This window comes from Spermophilus citellus (genome assembly GCF_964194105.1).
Source record: "Spermophilus citellus genome assembly, chromosome: 6".
NCBI lineage: Eukaryota > Metazoa > Chordata > Mammalia > Rodentia > Sciuridae > Spermophilus > Spermophilus citellus.
The window spans coordinates 30,469,887-30,497,531 of NC_138187.1; the positions used below are offsets into that span (position 1 = coordinate 30,469,887).

The window sequence follows — 27,645 nt, forward strand, 5'->3', positions numbered from 1 at the left end:
AAAGGCAAGGCCAACTCTCCAAAGGCCAGGGCTGGGGCTTGAGAGGCTTTATTTTGTTTCTTTCTCCTTTTCCAAGTGGTCATGTGCTTCAGGTGGGGAAGATGGGGAGAGGCCCAGAGTCCTGTCAGAAATCCTGTAAGGAGAAGGATAAAAGGACACGTGAAGTCACAGCAACAGACCAAAGTGCAACCAGAAGGCTGCATCCTCAGCTAAAAATTCTAACTTCCCCTCCTAAAGCTCCAGAGACAGCCAAAGTGCTGCTCGAGGGCACACCAGCTCTGCTCTGGGTATACCTACCTCAATGTTCAGCTCTGTAGTGTCTAAGAGGTCCAGCCCGGGCTCACTGGAGGAAGAGTGGTCCCCAGGTTGCTAGAGGAAATGGGATCAAAAGTCAGAAAGGACTTTCCCCATTCCTACCCATCATGTGGAACCAGCTCCTTTTTCAGCCTCAAAAGGACAGCATAAGGGACCACACACCAGGCATTACAGAAGTGCCTTCTCTCCTGGCCTACTGAGCCCCTTAAGAGCCTTCAGCTTTGGAACCAGAGAATGGAAGCCTCTGAAAGAGACCTTGCTTGCTGGTCTTTGGTATGGAGTGTCACTGTCTGGGTTCTCCTCTGAGCATGAACAGCCTCCTTTCCCCTGCTCTCCTCTACTATTCTGTTCTTTCCCTTCCCCAGAGGAGAGAGCAAGAGAATGACAGCAGAAGACACACATGGCTTAGTCTGGGATGATGTCCCCCTCAAATCTATAACCCACAGTTCTAGGTATGAGGAGGTAAATGCCTTTGGGAGGCATTTAGGCCACAGGCCAGAGCCCTTGTGATGCACGTAGTGCCTTTATTAGAAGCAGCAGCTGGAGAGCTAGCTTGCTCCTTCCCCCACGTGAGGACACCAGTAGTTTCACCAGAAACCACTGTGCTCATTAACCTGAGCTTTGACTTCCAGCCTCCAGAGCTGTGAGAAATAAATGCTGTCTAGAAGCCACCAGTCTATGGTGATCTGTTAGGGTAGCCTGAACTAAGACACAGCCCTTTGTTCTCTACAAGGTGCTTGTACTTTGTAGTTTGTGTAACTGAGGAAATGGAGGCTGAGAGGGGGCAACAAACTAACTTGCCATGGAACTGAGGGCTGGTGCTCAGGTCCCTTGAGCTCCCAGATCTTTCACACTAGACTGGAACACTTCTCCTGGGGAAGTGAGTGGCCAGGGCAGAGAAGGGACTGTGGAAGGACAGGGATGGGACAGACCTCTTAGCAGAGAAGGGAAGGAGGGGTATGGCTGTGTCGGGGAGAATTACTAAATGGGCTGCAAGGGTAGCCTGATGACCTTCCACCCTGGCTCTAGGGCTCCTTCCAATTCTTAGAAGGTTCAGAGGCAATAATACTTATTTGGGGACAGAAAGGGAAGTGCTATTCCAACCCTTTTTGCCATTTTTAACCCACTCTGCTACTAGGATACATTTTGTTTAAACTTTGAGTCAGGATCTTGCTAAATCGCTGAGGCTGGCCTTGAACTTGCAATCCTACTGCCTCAGGCTCCAGAGCAGACGTTATTACAGGCATGCACCACCAAGCCTGGCTCCTTATTTCTTTAATAAAAGCAGTCTGCAGTAATAATCTTTCCTTCCTTTTCTCAATGTTTCTTTCAGAAAGTCCTAAGCAAAATTCAGAGCCAAAGGTATCCACAGGACCAAGAAGAGAATCCCTGTGCTCCTCCCACTGACTGGCCTGCAGTTCTGGAGGAGGGGAAGGCTGGGTTCACTCACCTTGTCAATATCCTGCCATTCTTCACTTGATTCATCCAGAATTTCTAGCTCTTCTTCTTCATCCTCTTCCATAAGGCTGAGTCTGACAACAGTGACAGAGAGAGGGGGTTTTCAAACTGTTCTTTAAGGGCCCCTGAGAATTTCTCAAAGGCACCCAAGAAGTGGGGCTCCCGGTTCTCATCCCTGCTTCGGTGAAAGCAGTTCTTTAAGTTCTGGGCTTTCACACTATGCTGGAAGGAAGTATTGTGGGGTTAAGGCAAGTCCAAAAAGAACTGGCAGAAAAACACTGGCCAAGATGAGAATCCCCTCAGAGTGGGTGACAGATGTGAAGCAAAGACGGAATTGGATGAGGAAAGCTCACCGAGTTAGCTGGTTGCCATGATCAAGGCCTGAAGGATTGTGCGGAGTCTGGAAATACTGTGTACCCAAGAACCTTGACCTTTGGGGGCCTGAGAGGGGCCGGCTGTCAAGAATGAAGCAGGATCAGTGACAGGATAAAAGTAAAGGGTAAAACAAGGAGGCTGGGTGGCTGGCATCAAAGGGGAGAAAAGCTTAAGAGTATAGGGGGAGACATTTTAAAGTTAAAAAGAAAATAAAAGGACAAGCCTTAGAGAAGCACCCAAGGTGTCAAGTGGAGGGCATCCTGAGGGGGGACACACAGAAACTCTAAAAAGCAGCCAGCCTGATGCTCCCCTGGCTCACTTGTGGGTGAAGTCTGATGCTGAGCTGCCTTCTTCCATCTCTCCCAGCTCCTCCAGCAGAGGCCTGCTCTTCACAGTGGTGGAGGTGAGGATGGGTGTGTGCAAGAGGCTAGGCAGTTGCAGGTTCTCTTCCTGGGATGAGGAGACATCCTCTCTGTGAGGCTGTTTCACTTTCTCAAGACCTGCCCAGGATTTAATAAGGGAAAGTTAGGAAGAGAATGGAAAACCTATTATGATTCATTCTGTTTCATCTAAAAAATGAACAGAGTCCCGCTGTTCTTTGTGTAAAAGTAGGGTTGTATCTAGGCTTTGTCCAAGAAAAGCTTACTACACAGCTTAGAAAAACAAGATGGAAAGATATAAATGTACATTTCATAGATAAACAGTTAACTCATCAAGATGAATGTGGGAGAGGGTTGGGTCTGCCAAGATTGAGAGGCCCAAGTTAAGCAACAAAGATCATTTGAGATCCTATTCGTTCCAGATTTCTGTGGTCAGAAAGAGCTTAAAATGGCAACAGAGTTTGGGATCAGAGGCCAGAGTGGATGTGTGAGGGCCAGGGAGGAATAGGAAAATGGGAGACAAGATTTTCTGGGCTGGGGATGTGGCTCAAGCGGTAGCACGCTCGCCTGGCATGCACGGGGCGCTGGGTTCGATCCTCAGCACCACATAAAAATAAAGATGTTGTGTCCACCGAAAACTGAAAAATAAATATTAAAAAAATTCTCTCTCTCCCCCCCCTCTCTCTTTAAAAAAAAAAAAGATTTTCTGAAAGCCTGAAGAAAGGGGGGTGGCGACAAGCAGGCGGGAGGAGGATGGGGGGGAGATGGACAGACAGACACAGACACACACACACACACACGGAAATAGAGACATATATAAATAGCTATGACTACAATATCAGTGTAGTTCTGACAGAAAGGCTGAGTGGAGGACCCCTCCCATGAAGACTGCAGATGATGGACAGATCTTACCAGAGGTTTCCATTGCCTGAGAAAACTCAGGTGATGCTATTTTAAATTTCCAGTCAATGGACATTAATGTTTGTCAATGGTAAATGTCCACCCGCCCCCACTTACTCTCCTTCACAGCCAACTTTGTACACTGAAACTTAACAACTCAATGTGAGCTGCCACTGGTTCACTTGAAGGGCTGTAGAAAATAGAGCCACATCCATGAACCTGTACTCAGAGAGGAAACTTTGGGCCTTCCTGCAGATCCTCCTAAGCTCCCCAACCTACTTATGGTATAAAGGTTTCTACTCTTCTCCATTTCACTTGTTTCCTTAGTCCTTCAGATTCATGCCTATAAATATCACCTAGTCTCTGCCGACTTCCAACTGACCCCAGCTGTTAGCCCTCCCTTGAACTCCAACTTCTGATCTCCAACTGTGTGCCACACATCTGCACTTGGACGCACCAAAATCCTGACATTTCCCCACAAACTGCTCCATTCACAGTGTTCTCTTGCTCAGAGAACATCAATTCCATCCTTCCCAGTCCTTGGAGTCATTCCCAACTCCCCCTTTTATTTTATATCCAACATCTAACTTGTCAGGGAATTCTATCAGATATTCCTTAGTAATACTTCCAGAACCCATCACTCCTCGCCGCCTCCCCCATCCCCTGGTCTGGGCACTCTCCTCAAGTGGGGCAACTTTTCGAACAGCCTTCTTTCTTCTTGCTTGCCCCTCTACCATCAGTTAAGGGTCCCTGGTAGACACAGACCATATGTTCTTCCAGTGGTTTCCTGATGCACTCAAAGTAAATACCAAAGTCCTTAGTCTGCCATATACCCCTAGGCTCCTGTGACTTCTTTGGTTGAAAATCCTATATACTCTGCATTCTAGCCATAGTGGTCTTCTCTGCTATTCCTTGAACACACTGGGAGCATTCCCTTTCATGGCCTTTGGACTGGCTGCTCCCTATTATTTTGATATACTTTAGGAACCCTCCTTCACTTCTGCTAAAAAAAAAAAATGAATTGGGAGGCCATTAGATGGAGACAGTTCCAGTGCCTTGGATTTCCACATAGGCAAATCAGAACCCAATTCAGAGTAAATGTGCATAATTTAGGAGATCAAAACTTAAGCTTAACCAGTAAGAAACCACCCACTAACCTCTAACTAGATTTTCCACTTTAACTAGTCCCATACTTTCCTTCCTCTTATTTCAGCAAACACCTTTGGGAACCTTAGTCAGTGGAGTTCCTGATCTGCCTGTCTGGTGTTGCCCCCCTCATACACTGCTGAATGCTCAAACAACTAATGTTTGTTACAACATTAATTAACAAATTAATGTGCCCTAGCACATCTTGTAGCACCTCTTCCAGGTTTTTGCCCAACATTCATGTTCTCTGGGAGGCCTTCTCCTTCCTGTGCCCCCTCTGGCATTCCCTCAACTTCCTGCTTTTTTACCACAGCATTTTTATCACTACTTGTCTGTGTTTACTGCTATATTCTCACCACACGGTGCTCAGAATCCACCGACTGAACAGCAGAACCAGTCTTTTCAATTTTATCTCACCTTTGCAGACCTTCTGCTTTACACAAACCTACTGAAACATCTATGCTTTGGCCAACATACATCGTTCTATGTTGTCTGTGTACATGCTGTTCCGCTAGCCCCTCATGACCACATTTTTCCTCTGTCTTATATAATTCTTACTCATTTTTAAAGCTCCAGCTTAAATTCTACCCTCTTGGTAAACCTTTTATAGACCAACTAAACAAAAGGATACTTTCCTTCTCTGGATTCTATAGCATTCATTTGTACAAACCCTCAGGCAGTTATTTATTGGTGAGTATTCATAATTCAGATTTTTTCTGAAATGTATTTCCTCTTTCTGATTAGATGGAAGTTACGTTAAGGGCCTACTATACTCAACACAGAGTCTTGTGTATAGTAGGCCCTTAATGTTTATTAGTTAATTGATAAAAGTAGAGTTTCCTAATGGTGTAAAATATAATTTCAGGTGGTATACAGAAGACATTAAAAGTGGGGTGCAATGGTGGACACCTACAGTCCCAGCCACTTGGGATGTGAGGGGGCAGGCTGAGTAACACAGCAAGATCCCACTGCAAAAAACTCCTACCCCGCCCCCCAAAGCAAAAAAATAATAAAAAGAAATCACACCCTATCTCACACAATATACAAAAATTAACTCAAAATGGAGTACAGGGGCTCAGGTTGTGGCTCAGTGGTGAAGTGCTTGCCTAGCATGCATGAGGCAATGGGTTCGATTCTCAGCACCACATATAAATAAATAAAAGGTCCACTGACAATTAAAGAAACATTTAAAAAAAATGGAGGACAGGGGCAGAGGGCTTACCTAGCATGTGTGAGGCACTGGGTTCCATCCTTAGCACCACATAAAAATTAACAAATAAAATAAAGGCATTCTGTCCATCTATAACTAAAAAATGATTTTTAAAAAATGGAGCACAAATTAAGAGCTAAAAGGAAAAACAAAAAGTAAATAGGAAAAAATAAATAGGAAAAAGGAAGAAAAAACAAATATAAATATTTTGATTAGGCAATGATTCCTTATGATATGATACCAAATGCAAAAGCAAAATAGGTTAAGTGTATTTCATCAAAATTCTGAACTTAGGACACTATTAATAATGTGAAAAAAACACCCACAGAATTCAAGAAAATTACTGCATATCCTATACTTCAAAAGCAGATCTTATATCTGGAACATATAAAAACTCCTACAACCCAACAATAACAAAACAAACAACTCACTTGAAGAATGAGCAAAAGGGGTTGGAGATGTGGCTCAATGACAGAGGGCTGCCTTGTATGTACAAGACCCTGGGTTTGCTTCCTAGCACCTCAAAAAACAAACAAAGAGCCTCCCAAAGGATCTAAACAGACATTTTTCCAAAGAAGATCAATTGTTAATAAGTGCATACAAGAAGCTCAATATCAGTAGTCAGAGAAATGCAAATTTAAACTATGAGATACAACCTTACAGTCATTAGGAGATGAATAAAATTAAAAAAGACCAGTATCAGAGAAAAAGTGAAGAAACTGAAATCCCAAATATTGTTCATGGGACTGTAAAATGGTATAGGTACTTTGGAAAACAGCTTGGCAGTTCATCAAAAACTTAAATGCAAGTTACCATATAACCCAGCATTTCCACTCCCACGTACATCTCAGGAGAACTAAGAAAATATGTCCACCCAAAAACCTGTACATGAATGTTTAACAGCATCACATGTAACAGTAAAAAAAAAAAAAAAAAGATATTCAGATGTCAATCAACAGATAAATAAATAAAGTGAACCTATACAACGGACTCTTGTTCTGTCACAAAAAAGAAGGTACTGATACATGAAAAAGCACAGATGAACCCTGAAAACATGCTAAGTGAAAGAAGGCAGATACCTAAGGCTACATACAGTATGATTCCATTTAGATAAGGTGTCCAGAACAGGCAAATTCAGAGACAGGGAGAAGATTAGTGATATTGTGTAAGACTGGGAGGATGGGGAGAAGAGTGACTGCTATAGGTCACCATTTTTTCTAGAATAATGAAAATGTCCTAAAATTAAATAGTGGTGATAGCTGCACAACTTGATGAACATACTAAAAACCATTGACGTGTACAATTTAAAAGGGTAAATTTTATGGTATGTGAATTATATTTAAATAAAGCTGTTAATATTTAAAAAGTCACATTTTAAAATGTATGCTAGAAAACACACTACTAGCAGGTCAAGCTGTGACCAGATGCTTGATGAAATATTTGACAAAAAAGGTTTGAAGGAGACCAAAGACCATTTCCTGATTATCCAAGCAGCAGCAACCAGAACTGCAGTGCTGGGCTGGGGTTCAGTGGCAGAGGGCTTGCCTCACACATGTGAGGCACTGGGTTCGATCCTCAGCACCACATAAAAATAAATAAAACAAAATAAAGATTAAAAAAAAAAAAAAAGAACTGCAGTGCTGAGTACCCAATGCCCAGCCTTAGCACTGTACCTTCGATGCGCCTTTTCTTGGAGCGGGGATGACCCTGAGGGCTGGCCTCTGCTGCACTCTCTACAGGGCTGAGGGAGTGGCAGTAGGTAGTGACTGGACCCCACTGATGGCCAGGTGCCTGGGAGACACGCTGCAGACACTTTTCCAGGTAAGACAGTCTGAAGGAGGGGTGGAGCGGAAAGGCTGGGGTGGGCTGCCCTTGCCCAAGCCTTTCTGCATCCACATCTCTGCTCACCCACCCTCTAACTTACAGCAGCTGCTTATCCTGGTGGAAGAGGCGGGGGGAGAATTCTGAAAGGAGCTCCAGGAATGCCAGATTTGGGGGTTCACTCGAGGAACCAGGAGGAGGAAGTTCAGACAAGGAGAACTTGATGCCTTCCCTTGAGTGGGCAGAACTGTTTTAGTAAGACAGGCCCTTCCCACTTCCCTCCCAGGGCTGAGATATCTCATCCAAGTGTGCCCTTCCCATCCCCACTCATCTCTGAGAACATGCCCACCAACAACCTTACTACTGCTTCTTCATGGCCTACCCTCCCCATCCAGGGCCACATTCTCAGCCTTCTCTGTACCCAGCCTCTAACCCAGCACTTCCTCACTTGTGCAACATGACTACCAGGTCTCGATTGTGCAGCTGCTGGGGTCCAAAGCTCAAGGCAAATCTCCGGGCCAGATCCCTCATCTCAATGAAAGCTGGCAACTCACTCAGGCCCTGAGGCCCCTGTTCCTGCAGCAGTTCTGTGTACAGCTGTGTCCAAGAGACATGGTGTGTTGGGAGAGGGAAAAACAGGGCAGCACTAGAAAAGCACAACATTCCCTTCTCCTCAGAAATTCCCAAGGGCTTGGGATGCCATCTCCTAATTTTACTCTTTCTGCCCCCAGGACACTGCCCTGATCCCTGACACTCTGCAGCAGACAGAGCCTTAGCCCTTCTAACAAAGACATCTACAGTAACTGAAGAAGGCTGCAAGAGAACAGACTGAAAAAAATAATTAGGGATTCCCTATCATCTCATCTTTGCTGCTCTAGGTGCTGATAGTTGATTTCTATGGATTGGAGATGGAAAGTTCCAGGTTAGTTAGAAGCACATTTTCTAAGGATCTACTAGGTGTGAAGGAGCCTGTTGTGTAGAGACTCAAAATAGGAAAGGGCCTTTTCTTAATGTCTTGCTTTCTCTGAAGGTGGACAAAGAGGTGGGGAACTACAGGAAGGCATGCCAGAGGTGTGAGGTCCTCGGGAGAGAAGCAACACCTGCTTCAGGCTCAGCAGTAGGATTCGGGAACAATGACTTCGATCAATCTGCCTTGCTCTAGTTAATGTTTCCTTGATGATGTCACCATAGTCATTGTAGAACTGCATGAGAAGAAATGGAGAACGTTATGTTTGACCACAGGAAAACACTGTTTTGTTGAATCTAAGCATAAGATAACTCAGATTAGACCTCATCTCTAACCAACAGGTGCAGAGCCCAAAAGAAATCAGAGTTTAGGTAAAAGAAAAAAAACACATCAGGGATAAACTGTTGGAGCCCAATTCTTGGTGAAGAGGAGGAGGAGGCCTGCCAGTGCCCATTCTCGCTTAGCACTGAAGTCTCCACATGTATTCCCACTACAAAGGAAGCCCCAGGGAACAGGACTTTTGTCTTTTTTGTTCACTGCTGTGCCCTCAGTGTCTGGAATGGCAGGTACATAGGAGGTGCTCAGTAAACAGAAATTAATACAACGGTGGGTTGAGACATCTAGGTATGTAGTGAGCATTGATCCTTCCCCCATTCTTTTTTTTTTTTTCCTTTTTATATTACCCCGTTCAGAGGAGTGGGTTGGAGAAAAAAGATTTCTAGATGGGAAGAAGCAGCTATTTCCCCTCTACTGGATGTCTTAATAGCTTTTTCTCCATAATTATTTACTACTGAGTCACTTGGTTTCTTTCTTCTTTAAAAAAATATTTATTTTTTAGTTGTACACAATACCTTTGTTTATTTATTTGTTTTTATGTGGCGCACGCTGTACTGCTGAGCCACAACCCAAGACCCCACTTTTTTTCTTTATTCTAAACTCCTACTGCCATTCCCTTCTACTTTCCCTTTTTAAGCCTGATCCCATCAAATCCATCCCTCTTCATTTCTGAGATGTCATAGTGTCTCAAGTCATGGCTTTGTTCAACATGGTCCCCTGTTCTTTGTGGCTGTGGGGTCTCACTATACCTTATTGTAGTGTTTGAAAACATCTGAGGCTGCATCCAGCTCTAGAACCCCATAGAGCAACAGCTTGCAGAACCCGGCCAAGAGTCGGCGCCGCTGGTGCAGCTGCTCTATCTGTACATGATCATCCTGGGAATGTCCTGCCCATCAAAGGCAGAATGCAATCACACACTTACATCTCCCACCCTGAATCACTGAGCCAGGCCCAGCCCCAAACCCTCCTGAGCCCCAAGCACAGAGTCCCTGTACCACTGCCCAGGTCTCCAGGTTGGAGGAAGACATGGTCCATGAGGAAGCTTGCTAGCTCAGATTGGAGAGAAGCTTCTGGAAAAAAGATGAGGGGTCTCAGGAAATCCCGCCCCCCTAAAATCATCTGAGGGCTGAAGATGAGAAGTATATCACTTAATAAGACAAAAGCCTGTTGGTAAAAAAAAGAGGATGATTAAAAAACAGAATTGTTATAAGACTGGAATTACAAAGCCAGCTTAACTCCTCAGACCCCAACACTCGCCTCCTCCTCCCTCTGGAGGAAATGCTCACCTGCTCCTGGATCTCCGGATCCACATCTGAGAGGCAGCTCTGGCAGAGTTCACAGAAGGCCACCATTCTGCTCTTAAGATCCAGCATCTGCTTCTGCAGAGATAATGGCTTACAAGGAGCAAGACAACATGGCTCCTCCGTCCTAGTCCCTGCTCAGACCCACACTCACCTGGGAAGCATCTGGCCCTGAAATGTGGGTTAGTGTCCAGAGAATGGAAAAATAGACAAGAGTCAAGGCTGGAAGGACCACCTGTAACCATGAAATGTCAGAAAAATGAGCTTTTGCAGGAGAACGAAGAGCGATGGTGAAGGGGAGGCAGTCGAGGAGGGAGAGATGGGCAGGCTAATGGGCTCAGACCCAGCGTGGAGGAGAGAGAAAAGGAAACCCTTTTCTGGTGGAGATAAACTGATATTTAAAACAGACTCCAAAGGCAGCTATTCTATGCAAAATATCACTCACGGTCTCCTAGAATCCCTGTCTTCTTGATTCCTAGAAAACTGGAGAGGATGACAGTTTCCAGGAACTGAAGCCTGGTCCACCTTTCAAAAGAGGATGGAGGCGGCAGCCCCACCAGATCTTCCTCTGTGTGCCCACTTTATACCCTGTGACTGGGCCTGCCTGGGAGAGGTGGCAACCCAGAATAATCCTTAAGAATGCCTCTCCTGCTTCCACATCTCCAGCCTGTCTACCTGCCTGGTGAGGAACCTCTCCAGTGTCTACGGCCTTCCGGAGGAGTCCATAGCATGGCTCGTAGAGCTCCCAGCGAGTCAGGTCATGAGCACTTTGTGAAGAGAGATGGAAACATTATGCTGGAGCAGAATCAAAGGAATCAATTCCACAGACACAGAAATGTGAGGGAGCAGGAGGGAAGTTACTCACTTGTAGAAGGCAGAGAGCCGCTTCAGAGTGGCTGCTAGACTGTATACCTCATCCTCATCCAAGAACGACGACTGAGGAAGAGAGAAGGTCCACAGTAGGATTTTCCCAAAACTCATCCATCCATGCTCCAGGTCTTGGGGCCTTCTCCCCCTCATTTGGTGTGTCCCGCCATTCAGCCTCAGCTCCTACCTGCAGCAGCTCATCAAGCTCTTGCTGGAAACGGTCAGTCAGCAGATCCACTAGTTGGCTGCGGGCAAAGTCCACCCGGCTGAAGAAAGTGAACTCAGGCTTACAGAGCAGATACAGGGCATGCGCTCCAGCCTCAAGCACTGCTGGCTCTGCGTGCTTCACCACCACCTCCTGGAGTTGCTGCAAAAGTAGCTCCAGATGCTGAAAGGGAGAAAGGTGGGAGAAGACGGTGTGGAGGAGATGGGTGGGAAGGTGAGAAACAGGGCTGAAAGCAATGAACTTCAAGGAAAAGATGCCTGAGAAAGGAAGGGCTTATTGGATTTTTCTGGAACCCAGGTTCCTGTAAAGATGTTGACAGTAGACCCCTCCAGCCCTAGCAGGTGGGCAGTGAGGTGTAGGAAACAGATCTTCCCACCTCCTCACCTTCTCCAAGCGCCGAGTGCAATAGATGCTGAGGTCAAAGTAGTTGAGAAGCTGGAGCAGGGGAGCGACCTTCTCTGCATCGGCTGAGAACTGTGGTGATAAAGAGGGTGCACGTGGGCTGCCAACTCTTCTCCCATCCCTCCTCTAGGCTGTTTCCTTTTACCCACTTGTGCCTGGTGCGGAATGGGGGCTGCTCTACCTTGGCCAGGAGCTGGGGCAACAGGGGAATGAGGTGCTCAGTCAGTTTCACCTTGTCATCAGCTTGGAGTTTGCGTTCTTTAGCAGTTAGGCCCTGGAATGAGTGTCATTCTGGGGTGAAAAACGTGGAGAAATGCCAGGTGCAGTGGGTATGTCCGTGCATCCCTCCTCCCCATGATCTTTTCTGCCCAGGAAGGAGAAAAGAATTCAGCAGCTCCCTTCAGATTTCTTTTTGCTGGGAAAAAAAAATCCTTTGGGGGCAGATGGAGTGCCCTAAATGAGGACTTAAGAATACTGAGAGAATACATATCTGACTTCAATACTGCTGACCAACCCAACTTGGCCCATGCCATACCTTCCTCCCAGTGACCCGCCCCACAGGCGGGTGACCCTCCGCAGCTTGCCGGGCACTGGACACAAGGATTTCTATCAGTGTGTTTTCCTGCACATTGCCCAGGTCTGGGTTGGTGGGAGGATCAAAAACAGAATTGACATATGAGCCAATCACCATCTAAAATTCCACTCCCACCCCATGCCCACTGCTGCTTTTTATAAAGCAGGCAAGCAGTCTCTTCCGGTTTAACTTGAGATGCAAGGTCCCTGTCCCCAGCTACCAGGCAGCACGTACTCTGGTCCTTCTGCAGCAGCAGGCTTGTCATACTCTCCCAATCCTTCAGCTGAGTTCCTGCACAGTCCCAGAGGCTGTCTACTAAGTAAGCGGCATGGTCATGAAGCTGTGAAGAGGGCACAGGGTGTTACCAATGTGATGGAAAACTGCGCCAGGAAGCATTGATAAACATCACCCTCCTTCCCACAGTGGCCACCCTGTCCTCTACTCAGGTTTCTGCACAACACTCTGACTCTCCCTTCATGTGTCACCTCACTCTCCACGAAGAAGGACAGCAAAAGATGGAAGAAAGTTCTCTGAGCACTTGGACTTCGGCGTCGCTCTCTTCCAACCCCTGCTTTTGTCCCACACTCAGGATAGAAGAGTCTGGAGGGGAGGGCACAAGGAAAGGGCACAGCACAGGAGGAGGTGAGGCACATGGCAATCACCATGGAGAAAGAAACAGCCCAAGGAAAGGATGCATGGAAAAGAGGAACAGAGCTAAGGGAAGCCCAAGGGATTAAGAGGAAAAGGGGTGTCAAGAGAGACCTGTATAGGTATGGAGAGTCCTTAGGCAGCTGATGAGAAAAATGACAGAGGATGGTGTGAAAGAAATGCACAAGGAGACCCACTCACTTCCAGTATAGAAATTCCCCTGCGGCAGAGGCCAGGGCACGATTGGAGGCATATACAACTGGGTAGATGCTCTCACAGTCTGCACTGGTCAGCACTCCTTCCATGTTCCTGTCAAGAGAAAAGTGTGGGCTGAGGATGTGGCTCAAGTGGTAGCACGCTCGCCTGGCATGTGTGGAGCCCGGGTTGGATTCTCAGCACCACACACAAAACAAAGATGTTGTGTCCGCCGAAAACTAAAAAATAAATATTAAAATTCTCTCTCTTTAAAAAAAAAAGAGAGAAAAGTGCATTTGGGTGTTGTCCTCTGGCAATTCTAGGGCTAAAACCAGCAAAAACAATGAGAATACGACTCTCAGAATACTTTTTATTTTTTTGGTCCGGGAATTGAACCCAGAGGTGCTTTACCACTGAGCCACACCCCCAGCCCTTTTTATTTATTGACAGGGTCTCTCTAGTTGCGTAGGTCCTTGCTAAGTTGCTGAGGCTGGCTTTGAACTTGTAATCCTCCTACCTTGGTTTCCCAAACCACTGGGATTATAGGCATGCACTACCATGCCTGGCTCAAAGAACTTTTAAATGAAAAGTGGAAAATAGAGGAATATGGAAAATTAGAGAAACAGGCAGTTTCCCCTCTCAAGGTATCCCAACTCAGGAATGACTTATTTTCAACATGCACCTAAGAGTTAACCTGTGACAGGTGGGGCAAGGACTCTGGATGGGCCTGCCTGATGCTACAAAGGTGTCTGTGACATGCTGCCTCACACATTCCCACGACTCACTTCAGGATAAGGGTTAGCAACCTGACAGCCTCCACCGCCACATCATACTCTCTGTCCATGACCATGGAAACCATCCGGTCCTGTCAGAAAAAGAACATTGCTCAGTATCTCACTGTACCCAATCCAAACATCACATCTCCTAGAATTTGAGAGATTCCTAAAGAAAGGGTGATGAAGCAGATGCTGGAATAGGTAATAAAATATCAAAGCAAATGATACAGAAAGACATGAGGTGGGAAAGCAGGATACACTGCAAAGAGTCCAGCACAGAAGCAGTGTCTCCATCTTACCTTGAAGCGGCTAGTGAAGAGCTCCAGGCGTGATGTCAGCTCTTGGTTGCTGTACAGCCCTTTCAGAGCCTTCAGGCACTTTAGACGGACTTCCCGGTGCTGTCGAGGAGAGACAAACAAGAAAGAAAACACGACTGATCACTCACTCCTACAGAGCCTCCACATGAGGACTTGCAGAGTCCTCATTCTGGACCTGGGTGCCCTCACGATGAGGATTCTGAGATGAAAGAGAAAATGAACAGCTGTCTTCTTAAAATACAGAAGAATCTCAGAATTGAGCAATTGTGATGAAAAGGATCCTACAATTACCACTCTCACATGTGAGTTACTAATCTATCAGTAATTTTCTTGCTTTTTCTTAGTGAGTCTTTCTCCCTGTTACACCTTAGGGTTGAAGGCACAGTGTCTCCTGGATGTGTCTTTTTCTCTTCAACCTTATCCTATGCTTCCTAGTACTGAGAAGTTTCAAGGTTCAGTGCCTTGATGGGCTGATCAATGCTCACCAGGTGAAATGTCTAAGTGGCAGGACCAAGAGAAGCTGAAGAGTCCTGGGCAGGGAAGATGATGAGGGGAACAGGAAAATGGAGACTGATGTGACTCCTACCTTGTCATGCAGGGTCCAGCCAATGTATTTTAAATAGCTGTCAGTGAGGAAAGAGGTACTGTAGCTTTGCATCCAACACCCGATCTCCTCCATGCAGATAGCCCGGATCTCAGGAAGGATGTCCCTAGATGGAGATATAAACTGACTTCTGTAGTCTTCTCTCCAAACTCACTTTCAATCCTATCAGAAAACCCTCTCTCACACAAACTATTTTTTTTGTCTTACTGTTTTATTTTCCTTAACACTAACTGTACATATTAATGGAATTCAATGGGCTATTTCCATATATGCATACAGTGTGACTAAAGAATTTGTTTTCTTGATGAATGCCAGGTGCCATGGTTTTTCCAATTTCCTTCCCAATGTAAACACAATAAATATAAAAGTAAATTCCTTTCTGTAACTAACCTATGAGATAACTGAACCAGCATGTACCATCTTGCTCATCACATCCCCTTTTAAAACTGATTTTGAAATTTCGTTTAATTATTGGCTAACCTGTGTATATTTTAATTCTACTTCAAGAAAAGATTAAATCAGGAGCTGGGTTTGTGGCTCAGCAGTAGAGTGCTTGCCTCAAACGTGTGAGGCCCTGGGTTCGATCCTCAGCACCACATAAACATAAATAAATAAAATAAAGATGTTGTGTTCAACTACAACTAAAAAAAATTAAAAAATAAAAAGATTAAATCAGGTGAAAGGTTCTAGAAAAGCAGAAGCTGAAATCTAGATAAAGTGAGAAACTTTTAAGTACTACAAATACTTTAATATTAATTTTTGGAGTACTACAAATGTTTAATTTAATTCTACCAGTCTTTAAACAGTATAAAACTCCCCTGCCCTCAGTACAAACAATAGGGTGAGTTAGGAAAAGGCTTGCTGGGCCACACATATGCCTCAGAAAAGTTGCCCCTGGTTCTCTGCTCTTGTCCTTCCAAGTCTCCAGCCTCAAAAAGATAACAGGCAGGAACAGAGCCAGACCTTGGGCAACATTGGACCAGAATACTCAATAATGCCTTATCCTTTTATTTTCTCTCCCAGAAGAGCTTACAAAATCCTTTGTATGTGGGATAAACAGAATCTTACTAATTTAAAACATGCATTGTAAAGAGTTTTTATTCCAGCTACCTTATTTCTGGGGCTAACTAAATATTTTGGGAATCTTACAGACTCCACAACCAAGGAACAGCTGCTTCAGTGAGAGGAGCCCATTAGCTCACCTGTACCGATGAACAAAGACACCCCTGAAGATGGCATTCATCATCCCCTCAATCTCTTCTTGATGCTCTTGGAGCTGGAGGATAAGGAGGAACAGATCAATCTTTCTTGTACCCCAAAAGCCTAAGGCTACAAAAGTATAACTTCTACCTACTTCCTATTTATCACAGGACACAGTTTGAACCCCTGGTGTCCTAAGTTTCCTTTTAGATCTTTTAATTCTAGAGGAAACAATAAAATCAACTAACGCCTCAGAGGTTTCTCTGTGTCTGATAAAACACTATCTCCTCTATATATGATTATTTTTGCTATTCAGAAGCTCTAAGTGGTAGTTATGAATGTTTTGATTAATAGTAATTCAGAAAATGCATTTTTTTTTTAGAAAGAGAGAGAGAGAGAGAATTTTTAATATTCATTTTTTAGCTCTCGGCGGACACAACATCCCTGTTGGTATGTGGTGCTGAGGATCGAACCCGGGCCGCACGCATGCCAGGCAAGCGCGCCACCGCCTGAGCCACATCCCCAGCCCAGAAAATGCATCTTTACTAGGTGTGGTTTGATAAATGAAAAAGAACTAGCAAAAAACAGATTAGATATGTGGTTTTCAACTGGGCAATTATGTCTCCCAGAGGACATTTAGCAGTGTTTTAAGATTATTTCACTTGTTACAACTGGGGTGGGATAGAAGATAGAGATACTGCTAAACATCCTGCAAGGCCAGGACAGCCCCTCACCCCAACGTCAACTGAATTAGGATTAGGTAAATGATAGATATCAAAAGCAGAATTATAAGCAGAAAGGGAACTTGGAGACAACTGACCCCCACCTCTTCAATAAATCAACATATGGGGGAAAATGGGGGAAGACTGATGTTAAATTAAATTTTAAAAGGTCTAAGAAACACCAGTCACCAAATATAATGTAAATTTCTCACTTAAGACCCTGGCTTGAATTAACCAGATGTAAAAAGAATTTAGGGGGGACAAGGGTAGGAAATTTAAGTATGAATTGGAATTAAAAATATTAGGGAATCATTAATTTTTGGATATGAAAATGGTATTGGATTATGTGATAACACATTACTTTTTATTTTTAGTTTTTAGTTGTAGTCGGACACAATACCTTTATTCATTCATTCATTCATTCATTTATATGTGGTGCTGAGGATATAACCCAGCACCTTGCACATTCCAGGCAAGCGCTCTACTGCTGAGCTACAACCCCAGCCCAATAATACATTACTTTTTAGAGAATATACTTAAGTCTTTAGGGCTGAGGAATCAATATGTCTATAATTTACTGTATGAGAAAAAACAACAACCCACAAACAAATGAATAAAATACTGTGAAATATTGTTAAACTAGATAATGCATATATGGTATCCAGTATGCCAGTGTCTCTTATCTTTCTGAATGTCTGAAAATTTTCACATTTCAAGGAAAAGAAAGGAAGTCCTTGAAAGAAAGAAGATAAATGAGTACCAGATTCTACAGAAGTCTAGATAAGAGATATTGAGGAAAGGCACTGGTGATACAATTCAGGAAACCAGAGGTTTGGAGAGAAAATTTTCAAAGAAATGGGGATAGGAACTAAGTAGCAAAAAGGATTCAATCAAGTGGACATGAAGAAAATAAGGAAATACAACCCTAAAAAAGGAGGAAAGAAATAAATCACAGAGAAGCAGAGTTCTTCAAAGGACAGATTCAAGAGCCTATATACATTTATAAATGAGAAAACAATATGGGGGGAAAAATTAAAGACAAAAAGGAAGAATAATAACTGATGAAGCAAGAACCCAAAGACAAAAAAAGATCTGCACTAGTGTACGTGGTCTACTCTCATCCACAGGGGATATGTTCCAAGAGGCCCAGTGGATGCCCAGTGCTCTCTGCAGAGAGCACCAAACCCTATATACACAGACTGAATATCCCCTATCTGAAGTGCTTGGGACCAAAAATGTTTCTAAAGTTTTCTAGATTTTGGAATGTATGGATAGACTTTACTGGTTGAGCAAACATGATCCAAAAATCCAAAATCTGAAATATTCCAAAATGCAAAATTTGAGTGTCATACTGGCAAAAGTTTTGGAATATGAATACTATAGAATTCAGATTTCTGGATTAGAGATGCTTAACCTGTACTGTGTTGTCCTATACACACAGCTATGATAAAGTTTAACTTATATATTAGGCACAGTAAGAGATTAACAACACTTAATAAAATAGAATAATTATAATGATATACTTATGTGAATGTGGTTTCTCTCTTAAAATATATAATTATACTTTATATTTTTTTGGACCTTGGTTGACTGTGGGTAAAAAACAGAAAGCAAAACTGCAGATAAGGGTAAACTACTATACATAATTTAAGATTCTGGATAGACCTATTAATATACATAAGCCCTTAAGATTACCCCGACAGTGAAAAACAGCAAAAGAGAATAAGGGAATAGAAAGTTTCGCAGAAGTCATCTTTTATGAGGGCTGGAGAAAGCCAACCGGTACAGTTAGACATGATGTGTCTGGCTAACCTCAAAGTTGAGGAGTCTTAGATATTAATGGAGAGTAGAGAGGAAACAATCAGTATTCACTTCATCACAGAAAAAAGAGATGTTTGAAGTTTAATCAGTGTAGAAGATATTACTAGGGCTTATGTTCTCCAGTGATCTTCTTAAGTTTAAAGGGAAATAAAGCTAGTCAATTTACTCTCATTTCACTTAAAGTCACAAAAAAGTAGAATTATTCCTTTTTACATATATTTTGTTTAGTTGTCCATGGACCTTTATTTTTTTCCTTTATTTATTTACATACAGTGCTGAGAATTGAACAGTGCCTCACATATGCTAGGCAAGTGCTCTACCACTGAGCTACAATCCCAGCCCAGAATGATCCTCTTTTTAAAGAAAAGAAAACTGAAAACTGAGAGGTTACATTAAGGCCATGAAGCTAGTACCTAACTGGAACAGAAGGAATGCTATATTTCCATTTCTTGAATACTTGGCTTCCCTTGTCCTTATACAGGTACTACTATGGTGACCTCTACATTTAATGTAAAAGTCACAACTCCTTGCAGATAGAGCACTTAAACATTTCCAATGCTGAAAACAAATGGAAACTGAACAAAAATGGAAATATAGAGAACTCTAAATTCACTAGGCATGATTTTTGAGCCCACACTCAGAAACAAGAACAGCACACAATGATCTCTGATGGGACGAGCGTGGTATAGCTGTTGCCAGACTCTGTTATTCCCTATCTGAAAGGCTGCTTAGGGTTTGTGCTGAACAGCCTTTCAGAAGTGCCATGGTCTGATAAAGTAGTCTGCAACAGCAGTGGATGGAAGCTGGGAGAGAGGAAGGGAAGAAGCAGGGACATTCCTCACCTCTTTGCGTTTCTCCAGCAGGCTCTCTAGCCGCTCAGGGGCTCTCTGCCCTGGTCCCTTGTTTCGTTCAGCCTCATACTGTCGCTGGTTGTTGTCTTTGTGTAGACTCAACTGGAGGGCAACTCTTACCAGGGAGGTCATGAGCTTCATGGCTTGAGTCAGGAAAAACAACAAAGAAATCATCACTTAAGTCAAAGGAGGGAATATAAATTTAAAAGAGAAGAAAAAGGGGCTGGGGCGGTAGCTCAGTGGCAGAGTGCTTGCCTAACACTGGGTTCAATCCTTAGTGCCACATAAAAATAAATAAAAGAAAGGTATGCTATCCATCTACAACTAAAAAAATTTTTTAAAAATAAAGAGAAGAAAAAACGGTCAGAGAAAATGAGAAGCAGAGTGACCCCGAAGTTCTAAGACATCCTATCCTACCCTAGAGTGGACTTTCGCTACCCCTTTTGGACTTTAACCCTCAGCATATTGTGAGCTTTAGAGAAAGATATTAAGGTTGGAAACTATTACTGTGATCTATCCCTTTTCACGTATCTACTTGTGAAAATCTGGATGGAGATTTGGCATAAAAGCTGCAATGCAACTGAAGTATAGCTAAGATACAAGCAGTGTGTGGTGGCACACTCCTGCAATCCCAGCAACTCAGGAGGATGAGGCCAGAGGACTGCACTTGAGATGAGCCTATGAAACTCAGTGAGACCCTGTCTCAAAACAAAAAAATGAAATAAAAAGGGCTGAGGATACAGCTCAGTGTTAGAACACCCCTGGGTTCAATCCCAATACTACAAAACAAACAAACAAAAAATTAAAATGCAGGTGGGAAAGATGATTTAGAACCACAGAAGAGAGGAACAGTCCTACCAAACCCCAGAAGAATACACAAGAGTAAGAAGTGCTCACCAGCCAGGGTGCTAGTGTGGCGGAAGGCACGAACTTGGGAGTCTGAGAGGCCCGTGAGCAGGGAGATGAGGTTGTCCATGGGAAAGCCATCATAGAGGAGGCTATACTGGCACTGATAGATCAATGTTCTTACAAATTCACAGAAGCTTCCTTGGAACTTCTTCCAGGATGGACCTTGAGCTGTCAGGGGATAGTCCCCTGAGTCCTAGATAAGGGTTATGAAAAGAATGGAAAATTTGTTTTTTGTTTTTTTTAGGAGGGGGGTAGTATCAGGCCCATGAAGCCAATAGCATAACAGTCTAATCTCCAATATACTTAATTTCCTGATATCCTTCCCAGCTCCAGAGGCTTATCAAATAATATGAGTCTCAAGAAGTTGAGCTTTCCTTCTAAAAGCTATCCTACTTCCCAGAATCAGAGAAGGGGGTAAAAGGCCTTGAGTTTTGAAGTAAGAGGAGAAAGAGGATCCTGGTTGTCTTCCTCCACCTCATTAAACTGCTCTGTTAGGTGCCGGATGATCTCTGAATTGGACATCTTCTTGAACATCTCAGGGGTCACAGTGCCTGAAGAATGGAAAAGATGAGGTACTTAAGAGGAAAATAACAGGACACTGTGATCATTTACAGATAACATCTGAAGATAAGCTAGGGAACATACTGAAATATGCTCAATCAGGTAAGGAATTAGAAGAATTAAAACTTACACCATTCAACTGTGTATCCATTATGAGGAAACCTCTCTAGAAAACCCAAAGGAATCAAGTGGAGAACTATGCTTTAAAAAAAGACTCCAGATGAATAAAACAACAACAACAACAAAGAAACAAACTAGGCCAGATGATGGATTCTAACAATACAATCAGATCAATACCATCTGCCCTAATATAACTAAGCCATGGCATGTGGAGACCTGGCTTACTTAGAATGACTAAGAAGTAAGAAAATCAGAAAAAAAGAAGTAGTTAAAAAAAAAAGGAAGAAAGAAGTAAGAAAAGAAAGAAAGAAGTAGAAAATAAGAGAGAAGAAGTAAGAAAATAAGAGGTTATCTTATCTACAAAGACTAAAAGGCATTTTTTTGAGAGAGAGAAGAGAGAGAATTATTTTAATATTTATTTTTCAATTTTCAGTGGACACAACATCTTTATTTTATTTTTATGTGGTGCTGAGGATCAAACCCAGCGCCCCGCACATGCCAGGCAAGTGTGTTTCGGCTTGAGCCACATCCCCAGCCCAACTAAAAGGCATTTGATAGTCTACTTTTCAATTTGTGAACATCATTATTATCATATAAAGATGATTATTTTCCCCCAAAAGGTCTTGCCTCAAAACCTACACAATTCAGGCTGGGGATGTGGCTCAAGCGGTAGTGCGCTCGCCTGGCATGCGTGCGGCCCGGGTTCGAACCTCAGCACCACATACAAACAAAGATGTTGTGTCCGCCGAAAACTAAAAATAAATATTAAAAAAAAATTCTCTCTCTCTCTCTCTCTCTCCTCTTTCTATCTTAAAAAAAAGAAAAAAAGAGAAAAAACCCAACACAGTTCACTACTGAATCATTTTCCTATATACTTATCAAAAATATAGTTAAATAAGTGAAACTCTCCATATGTTTTGCTTCTTCCTTTATTTAGGAAATGTCTAATCCTACTTGTTTAAATGAAGAGTTTCAGAACATAGGAGCAGAAGGGTGGGAACAGAAAGAGAAAGGGGTAGGAGTTTTCTCACCTTTACATCCACAGGATCGGATGAAAAAGTTAATAAGCTCCAGGAATCCTGCCTCCTCATCTTGCTTATAGCTCTCCAGCCACTCATCCACCAAAGACTAGGGAGGGGGGAAAGTGGATGATTTCTATTTCTAGCAATATAACAGAACAGAAATCCTATTTGGTCTTTCCAACTAAAGCATCTAAATTTCTGATTAAAAATAATACAAACATCTTTTTAAATGTATTGCTGAACTAAAACCAAAGGTAGAATTCCATACAGGCTCCAAATGAGGTGAAGGTAAGCAATCCAAGGAGGCAAGTAAGTTGACTTTTGCCCTGAGGGGTTCAATAAACCCTAGGGATCCTGACTTTGTGTCCAGATGGCTGTTTGGAGTGCACAGCACAGGGGACAGAGTCTAATGTCTTTCAAAGAGTGGTATGAGAGAAGGTATCTACATAAAGCTATGTCCTGCAGTCACAGCCTCACAAAAGCAAGAATGAAAATAAATCTATAGTTCAGACAGGGACACCAAGAAAACTAGCTTGTTATGACCTTAGTGTGGTGTGGAGATAAAAAAATGAACTTTCATTTGACAATTCATATCTGGATTTGATGTCCAGATGTACTCTACCTATATGATAAGAATAATCTTGATCAGAAAACTTAATTGAAAATGATAATGGAGTGCCTCCAGGCAACTACCAGAAGCAAATGCAGGTTCTTCTCTTAAAAACCCACCTTTGACCCATGCCCCAAAGAATTCCAACACATAGAGCTCCAGGAAAAATGAGTGGATCATTTTCACAAAACCTAGTAAAACATATTAAAAAAAAAACCCAGGACACTGAAAAAAAGAATTAGAAAAAAACAGACATCAGATTATATTCACAAAGACTTTAGACACCGAAGTTATCACAGATTATGATTACTATGATTTAAAAATAAAAGAGAACCCTGAAAGCAGAAGGAAAGACAGAATTTGAAAATGGTCCAAACAAACTTGGTATAAGTGAAAAATATTTAACACTTAACAGACATTCCTATAATCCCAGATACTTAGGGGGCTGAGGCAAGAGGATTGCAAGTTCAAGACCAGTCTCATCAAGTCAGTGAGATCCTGTCTAAAATATAAAATAAAAAGGGCTGGGGATGTAGCTCAGTGGTAGAGTGCTTGCCTAGCACACATTGACACATTGAGGCCCTGGATTCCGACTCTAATAATGAAAAAAAAAAAAATCTTCAACGGATGGATTAAAAGTGGATTGGTGGGGGTGGGTGGACAAGGGTTGTGGCTCAGCAGTAGAGCACTTGCCTAGTTCGTTCAAAGCCCTGGGTTCAATCCTCAGCACATAAAATAAATAAATAAAGGTATTGTGTCCAACTAAAAAATATATTTATTAAAAAAAAGTGGATTTGTCAGGCTGGGGATGTAGCTCACTTGATAGAGTGCATGCCTTGCATGCACAAGGCCCTGGGTTCAATCCCCAGCACCAAAAAAAAAAAAAAAAAAAAAGTGGATTGGTCACAGCAGAATAAGAGATGTGTGAACTGAAAGTTGAATTAAATAAAACACCCAAAATAGCAAACGAGATGCGAGAAACTGAGAAATTCTAACGATGTCTAACTGAATTCCAGAAAATAAGTGAGGAAGAGGCAATATTTGAAAAGCCCAACACTGTTTTGAATACACGATTACTTATAAGTTGGAAGGAACAATTAGTTTTAAAATGTATACAGTCCTGGTAAAAGACATCAAAATAAAGCCAGTAAAATGAAAACAAAAATGGAAAAGATACAGTGGAGGTCAAGAAACTGGTAGAAATTAATTTAAATATATCAACAAAAACAATAAATGTTAATGGACTAAATTCTTTAAAGATCAGCAAAATGAACAAAGAACAAAATCAAATGGATGATGTATGTAAAAGACAGATCCCAAATACACATAGGAAAATTAAAAGGATAGAAAAAGATACTAGGAAAATTCTAACCAAAGTTAAAGGAGTGTTAAGATATATTAATATCAGACGAAACATATTTTCAAAGAGTGCCAGTATATAACAACAAAAGGTTTGATTTAATAGGAAGCTATAACAATTCTAAACCTATATCCAAATAAAAAGTGTCAAAATATTTAAAGCAAACAGGGATGAATACAAAAGGGATAACTGAAGAAGTTAACTTAATGGATTTTAAAGCATCTCTCTCTGTAACTGATTTACCACAGAGACCCAAAAAATTCAGAACAGAACAAAACCCAAAAGGCAACAGTAGAAATATCAAAACAGTATCACATTTAACACATTTTACACAATCTCACTCAAGAGAACAGTACTTAATAACTGAAGAATACTCATCCTTTTCAAGTACCAACAGTTTTGGGAGCTGACAATGCTAGGTCACAAAGCTAAGTCTCCATAAATTTCAAAGACTGCATTTTCTGATAACAACGCAATAAAGTTAGAAATCAAGTAACAAAACCTAACCAGTAAAACTCCATATTTGAAAATTTAAAATACTTTTCTAGAAATGACAAAAAATCTATATTATACATTGATATGAAATTTTTAAAAAATGTGAACTGAAACATGTCAAAGACTAAAAAATGATTCAGTTATATAAATTAAAGAACACATTCATTAGTGGTAATACTATAATTAAAGATAGGAGATTAATACAAAATTTAGTATAGGGGTTGTCTCTGGGTGGTAAGGGAACTGAAGAGTAGGATGCAGAGACGATATGCCATGGGCTTCTACAGATCATTTTTTTGAGCTGGGGGCTAGAGATAAGGGTGATCATTTTTTTAAATCTACATATATATGCCTTATTCACTTTTAGATTATAGATATGCGACAGATAAAAGATGTGGGGAGTGAAAAGTAATTAGATGTATTTGTCAAGGTGGAGGTAAAAAATTAACAAGTGTGAATAAACTGCCATCCATATCCAGATCCAGGCTTCCTTCCTAGTTCACCCAGTGCTCTCTTTGCCTCTTGTTCTGTGATACCTTTCCATAAAGAATATTCTTTGTCATCCAAGATCTCTCTTGAACCACTTCAAGGATGTACCATTCCAAGAACTAACTTCATGGTCTTTTCATTTTTTTTTTTTGGTACCGGGGATTGAACTCAGGACAACTCGACCACTGAGCCATATCCCCAGCCCTATTTTTGTATTTTATTGAGAGACAGGGTCTCACTGAGTTGCTTAGGCTGGCTTTGAACTTGAGATCTTCTAGCCTCAGCCTCCCGAGCTGCTGGGATTATAGGCGAGTGCACCACGCCTGACTGGTATTATCTTTTTTGATACATGCATACTCACTAAAATGTCCATATCAAATCAAATTTGAAGACACCTGTTCTTATCTTCCCACCTTACAAAGACTGAGGGAGGATCAAAAAATAGAGATGAGACTCTTTACTTTACCTGCATGTCACTTTTGGCGGTTTTCACAGAATCAAAGAGATAGCTGGTTGGTGGTTCTGATTTTTTCTGGATTTTACCTTCTACCATTTGGGACCCCTTCTTTGGGTGTTTTGCCACCTAGTAAGATCAGAAATATAAAAAAGTGAGTGGTATTGGCACTCAGTCTCATCATTATCACATTAAGTAGACTTAAGCCAGCTAGGTGCTTTAATCCCAGCTACTTGGGAGGCTGAGAGACGATGATTGCCAAGTTCAAGACCAGTCTGGGCAACTTATTGAAACCCTATCTCGAAATACAAAGTAAAACAGGTTAGAGATGTACAGCTCAGTGGTAAAGTGCCCCTAGGTTCAATCCCCAGTATTGGAAAAAACAACAAAGTAGGCTTAAGCTGCCAATTTCACAGCAGAATATGCATTACTGTCTCATCTGAAAAGAACTCATTTTTTCACATGTGGTTTATTATTCCTAACCTTTTCTCCTTTTAAAGTCTGTGAACATTATTCCTGTACCTCCAAATCCTAATGCTCTCTTTTATTCTTTTCTCTTCAAATTTTTTTCCTTCCTATTTCTGTCCCTTAAGAATCTTTCAAATTGTGTTCTTTCACTAACTATATCACCTGAGCCTCTTCTAGGTTTTCTTTTGCTGCTTCCCAAACCAGGTTCCAAAACAAAACAGACTCACTGGTGGTGTTCTGAGTGGTCGTTTTGCTGATCTCTTTCTCACATTGCGTCTCAGGCTTTCTTCAAAGTCACTGCCTTCATCAGTTGATAGAGAGTGACTATCCCTATAAAGAAGTATGGTACTCCTTAAATAAAACCACTCCTTTCCCCTACCATAAAGGGCTAATTAAAATTTTTCTTTGTCTCTAACTGTATTCTACCTCCATAAGTAAAAGACAGATTATAAGAGATTGCTTACTGTCACAAGTAATGATGGAGGAACTAGAAGTTAAAGGAAAATTTTCACTTCAAAGCAATGAAGCTGAATAAGGTACTGAGATGGGTGAAAGACAATCCCTTCTTAATAGTCTCTCCAAATAAAAGCATCAAATTATATTCATAGGCAGAGGAACTACTGTTCTATGTGGAGAAAAATCAGCATGGCTCAGGAAGTTACATACCATTCAAATGTAAGTAAGAGAATAATGTGTGCCTGGAGTTAAAGTCTGAAACATTGATACAATCTGATCCCCAGTAGTAGTACTCACAGAAAGAGAAATGATTAAGAGAAGATCAATTAAAATAACCAGGGAATAAAGTAAATCCTTAGTTTTTTTCACTAGAAAGATAAAAAACAAGATATACTACTATAACGGAATTTAAACTCATAAACCATAACAGAGAATGGAAGGACCTGTTTAAAAAAAAAATCCCAAATACAAGAACTACAGGACACCAACTAAAAAATTCATACAATTTGTCAGACAACAAATAAAGCACTCTTTACTTGTAATATTTTCTACTCCCCAGCCACCATCAGCATTTATACTGGCTAAACACAGAAATGTGTTCAAGGTATGTCTAGACTGCAAGTTGAGTGACAGATTAAAGAGGTGCTCTTCTTGATATCTACACGGTTTAGGGTGGCCAAGAAACAGCTAGCGGATCACTGTTCTGAACCAGTACAGCTTTTCTGAGGTTTTCACACCTATTACAACCAGTGCAGTAAAATGATAGTAAGGAAAGCTCCCGAAGATACAGGAGGCAGCAGCAAAACGCAAGAGCTTCTCACCAACACCACTCACCCCTCTGAAGGGTCCGAGTCCCTGTCATCACAGGGCAGATTGATGGAGGAACTAGAAGTCGACAATGCCCTCAGTGTACTTCCAACAGTTCTGTGCAGTGGGGAGGACACACTGCTTGGGGAGGATGAGCTATGAAGCCGAGAGGAGGACCTCAGGGTAGGCATGTTGATCTGCCTGAGGGAAGAAAGACAGGGAAAGGGCTCCTACCCTACTTCTCCATCCCCAGCCCTGCTCAGTCTCTTTCTTTCCAAGGAACTGCTCTGGGACTCGGGGTCGGCGCGGGACCTGCCAAAAATAAGACAAGAGATGACTTAACCATATCAAGGGATATTAAGGGATTAATGACAGCAGCACCCCACGGGGCTGGGGTGTAGCTCAGTGCTGGTTTCGCACGCGCTACTCTGGGTCTGCTGGATTCCAGCACTAGCCAAAAGAAAAAAAAAAATGTCCCACCG

General features: G+C 42.3%; 1 protein-coding gene across 1 annotated transcript; it reads right to left on the minus strand.

Moving 5' to 3' along the window:
- Nucleotides 1-27,354, minus strand: STAG3 (STAG3 cohesin complex component; the record flags this gene model as incomplete). The annotated part of the gene is made up of 33 exons (XM_081298166.1): nucleotides 1-133; nucleotides 298-369; nucleotides 1,766-1,847; nucleotides 2,127-2,228; nucleotides 2,468-2,648; nucleotides 7,458-7,615; nucleotides 7,709-7,837; nucleotides 8,054-8,202; nucleotides 8,706-8,807; nucleotides 9,658-9,794; nucleotides 9,904-10,072; nucleotides 10,195-10,287; nucleotides 10,364-10,444; nucleotides 10,889-10,976; nucleotides 11,075-11,145; nucleotides 11,264-11,464; nucleotides 11,687-11,776; nucleotides 11,886-11,978; nucleotides 12,240-12,343; nucleotides 12,513-12,618; nucleotides 12,764-12,878; nucleotides 13,128-13,235; nucleotides 13,907-13,986; nucleotides 14,197-14,295; nucleotides 14,801-14,924; nucleotides 16,021-16,094; nucleotides 19,404-19,555; nucleotides 20,310-20,514; nucleotides 20,796-20,872; nucleotides 22,034-22,130; nucleotides 25,445-25,561; nucleotides 26,128-26,230; nucleotides 27,191-27,354. The coding sequence occupies 33 exons, from the start codon at nucleotides 27,352-27,354 to the stop codon at nucleotides 125-127; spliced, it is 3,732 nt and encodes a 1,243-aa protein (XP_081154292.1). The 3' UTR covers nucleotides 1-124.
- Between the last annotated feature and the right edge of the window lie 291 nt (nucleotides 27,355-27,645).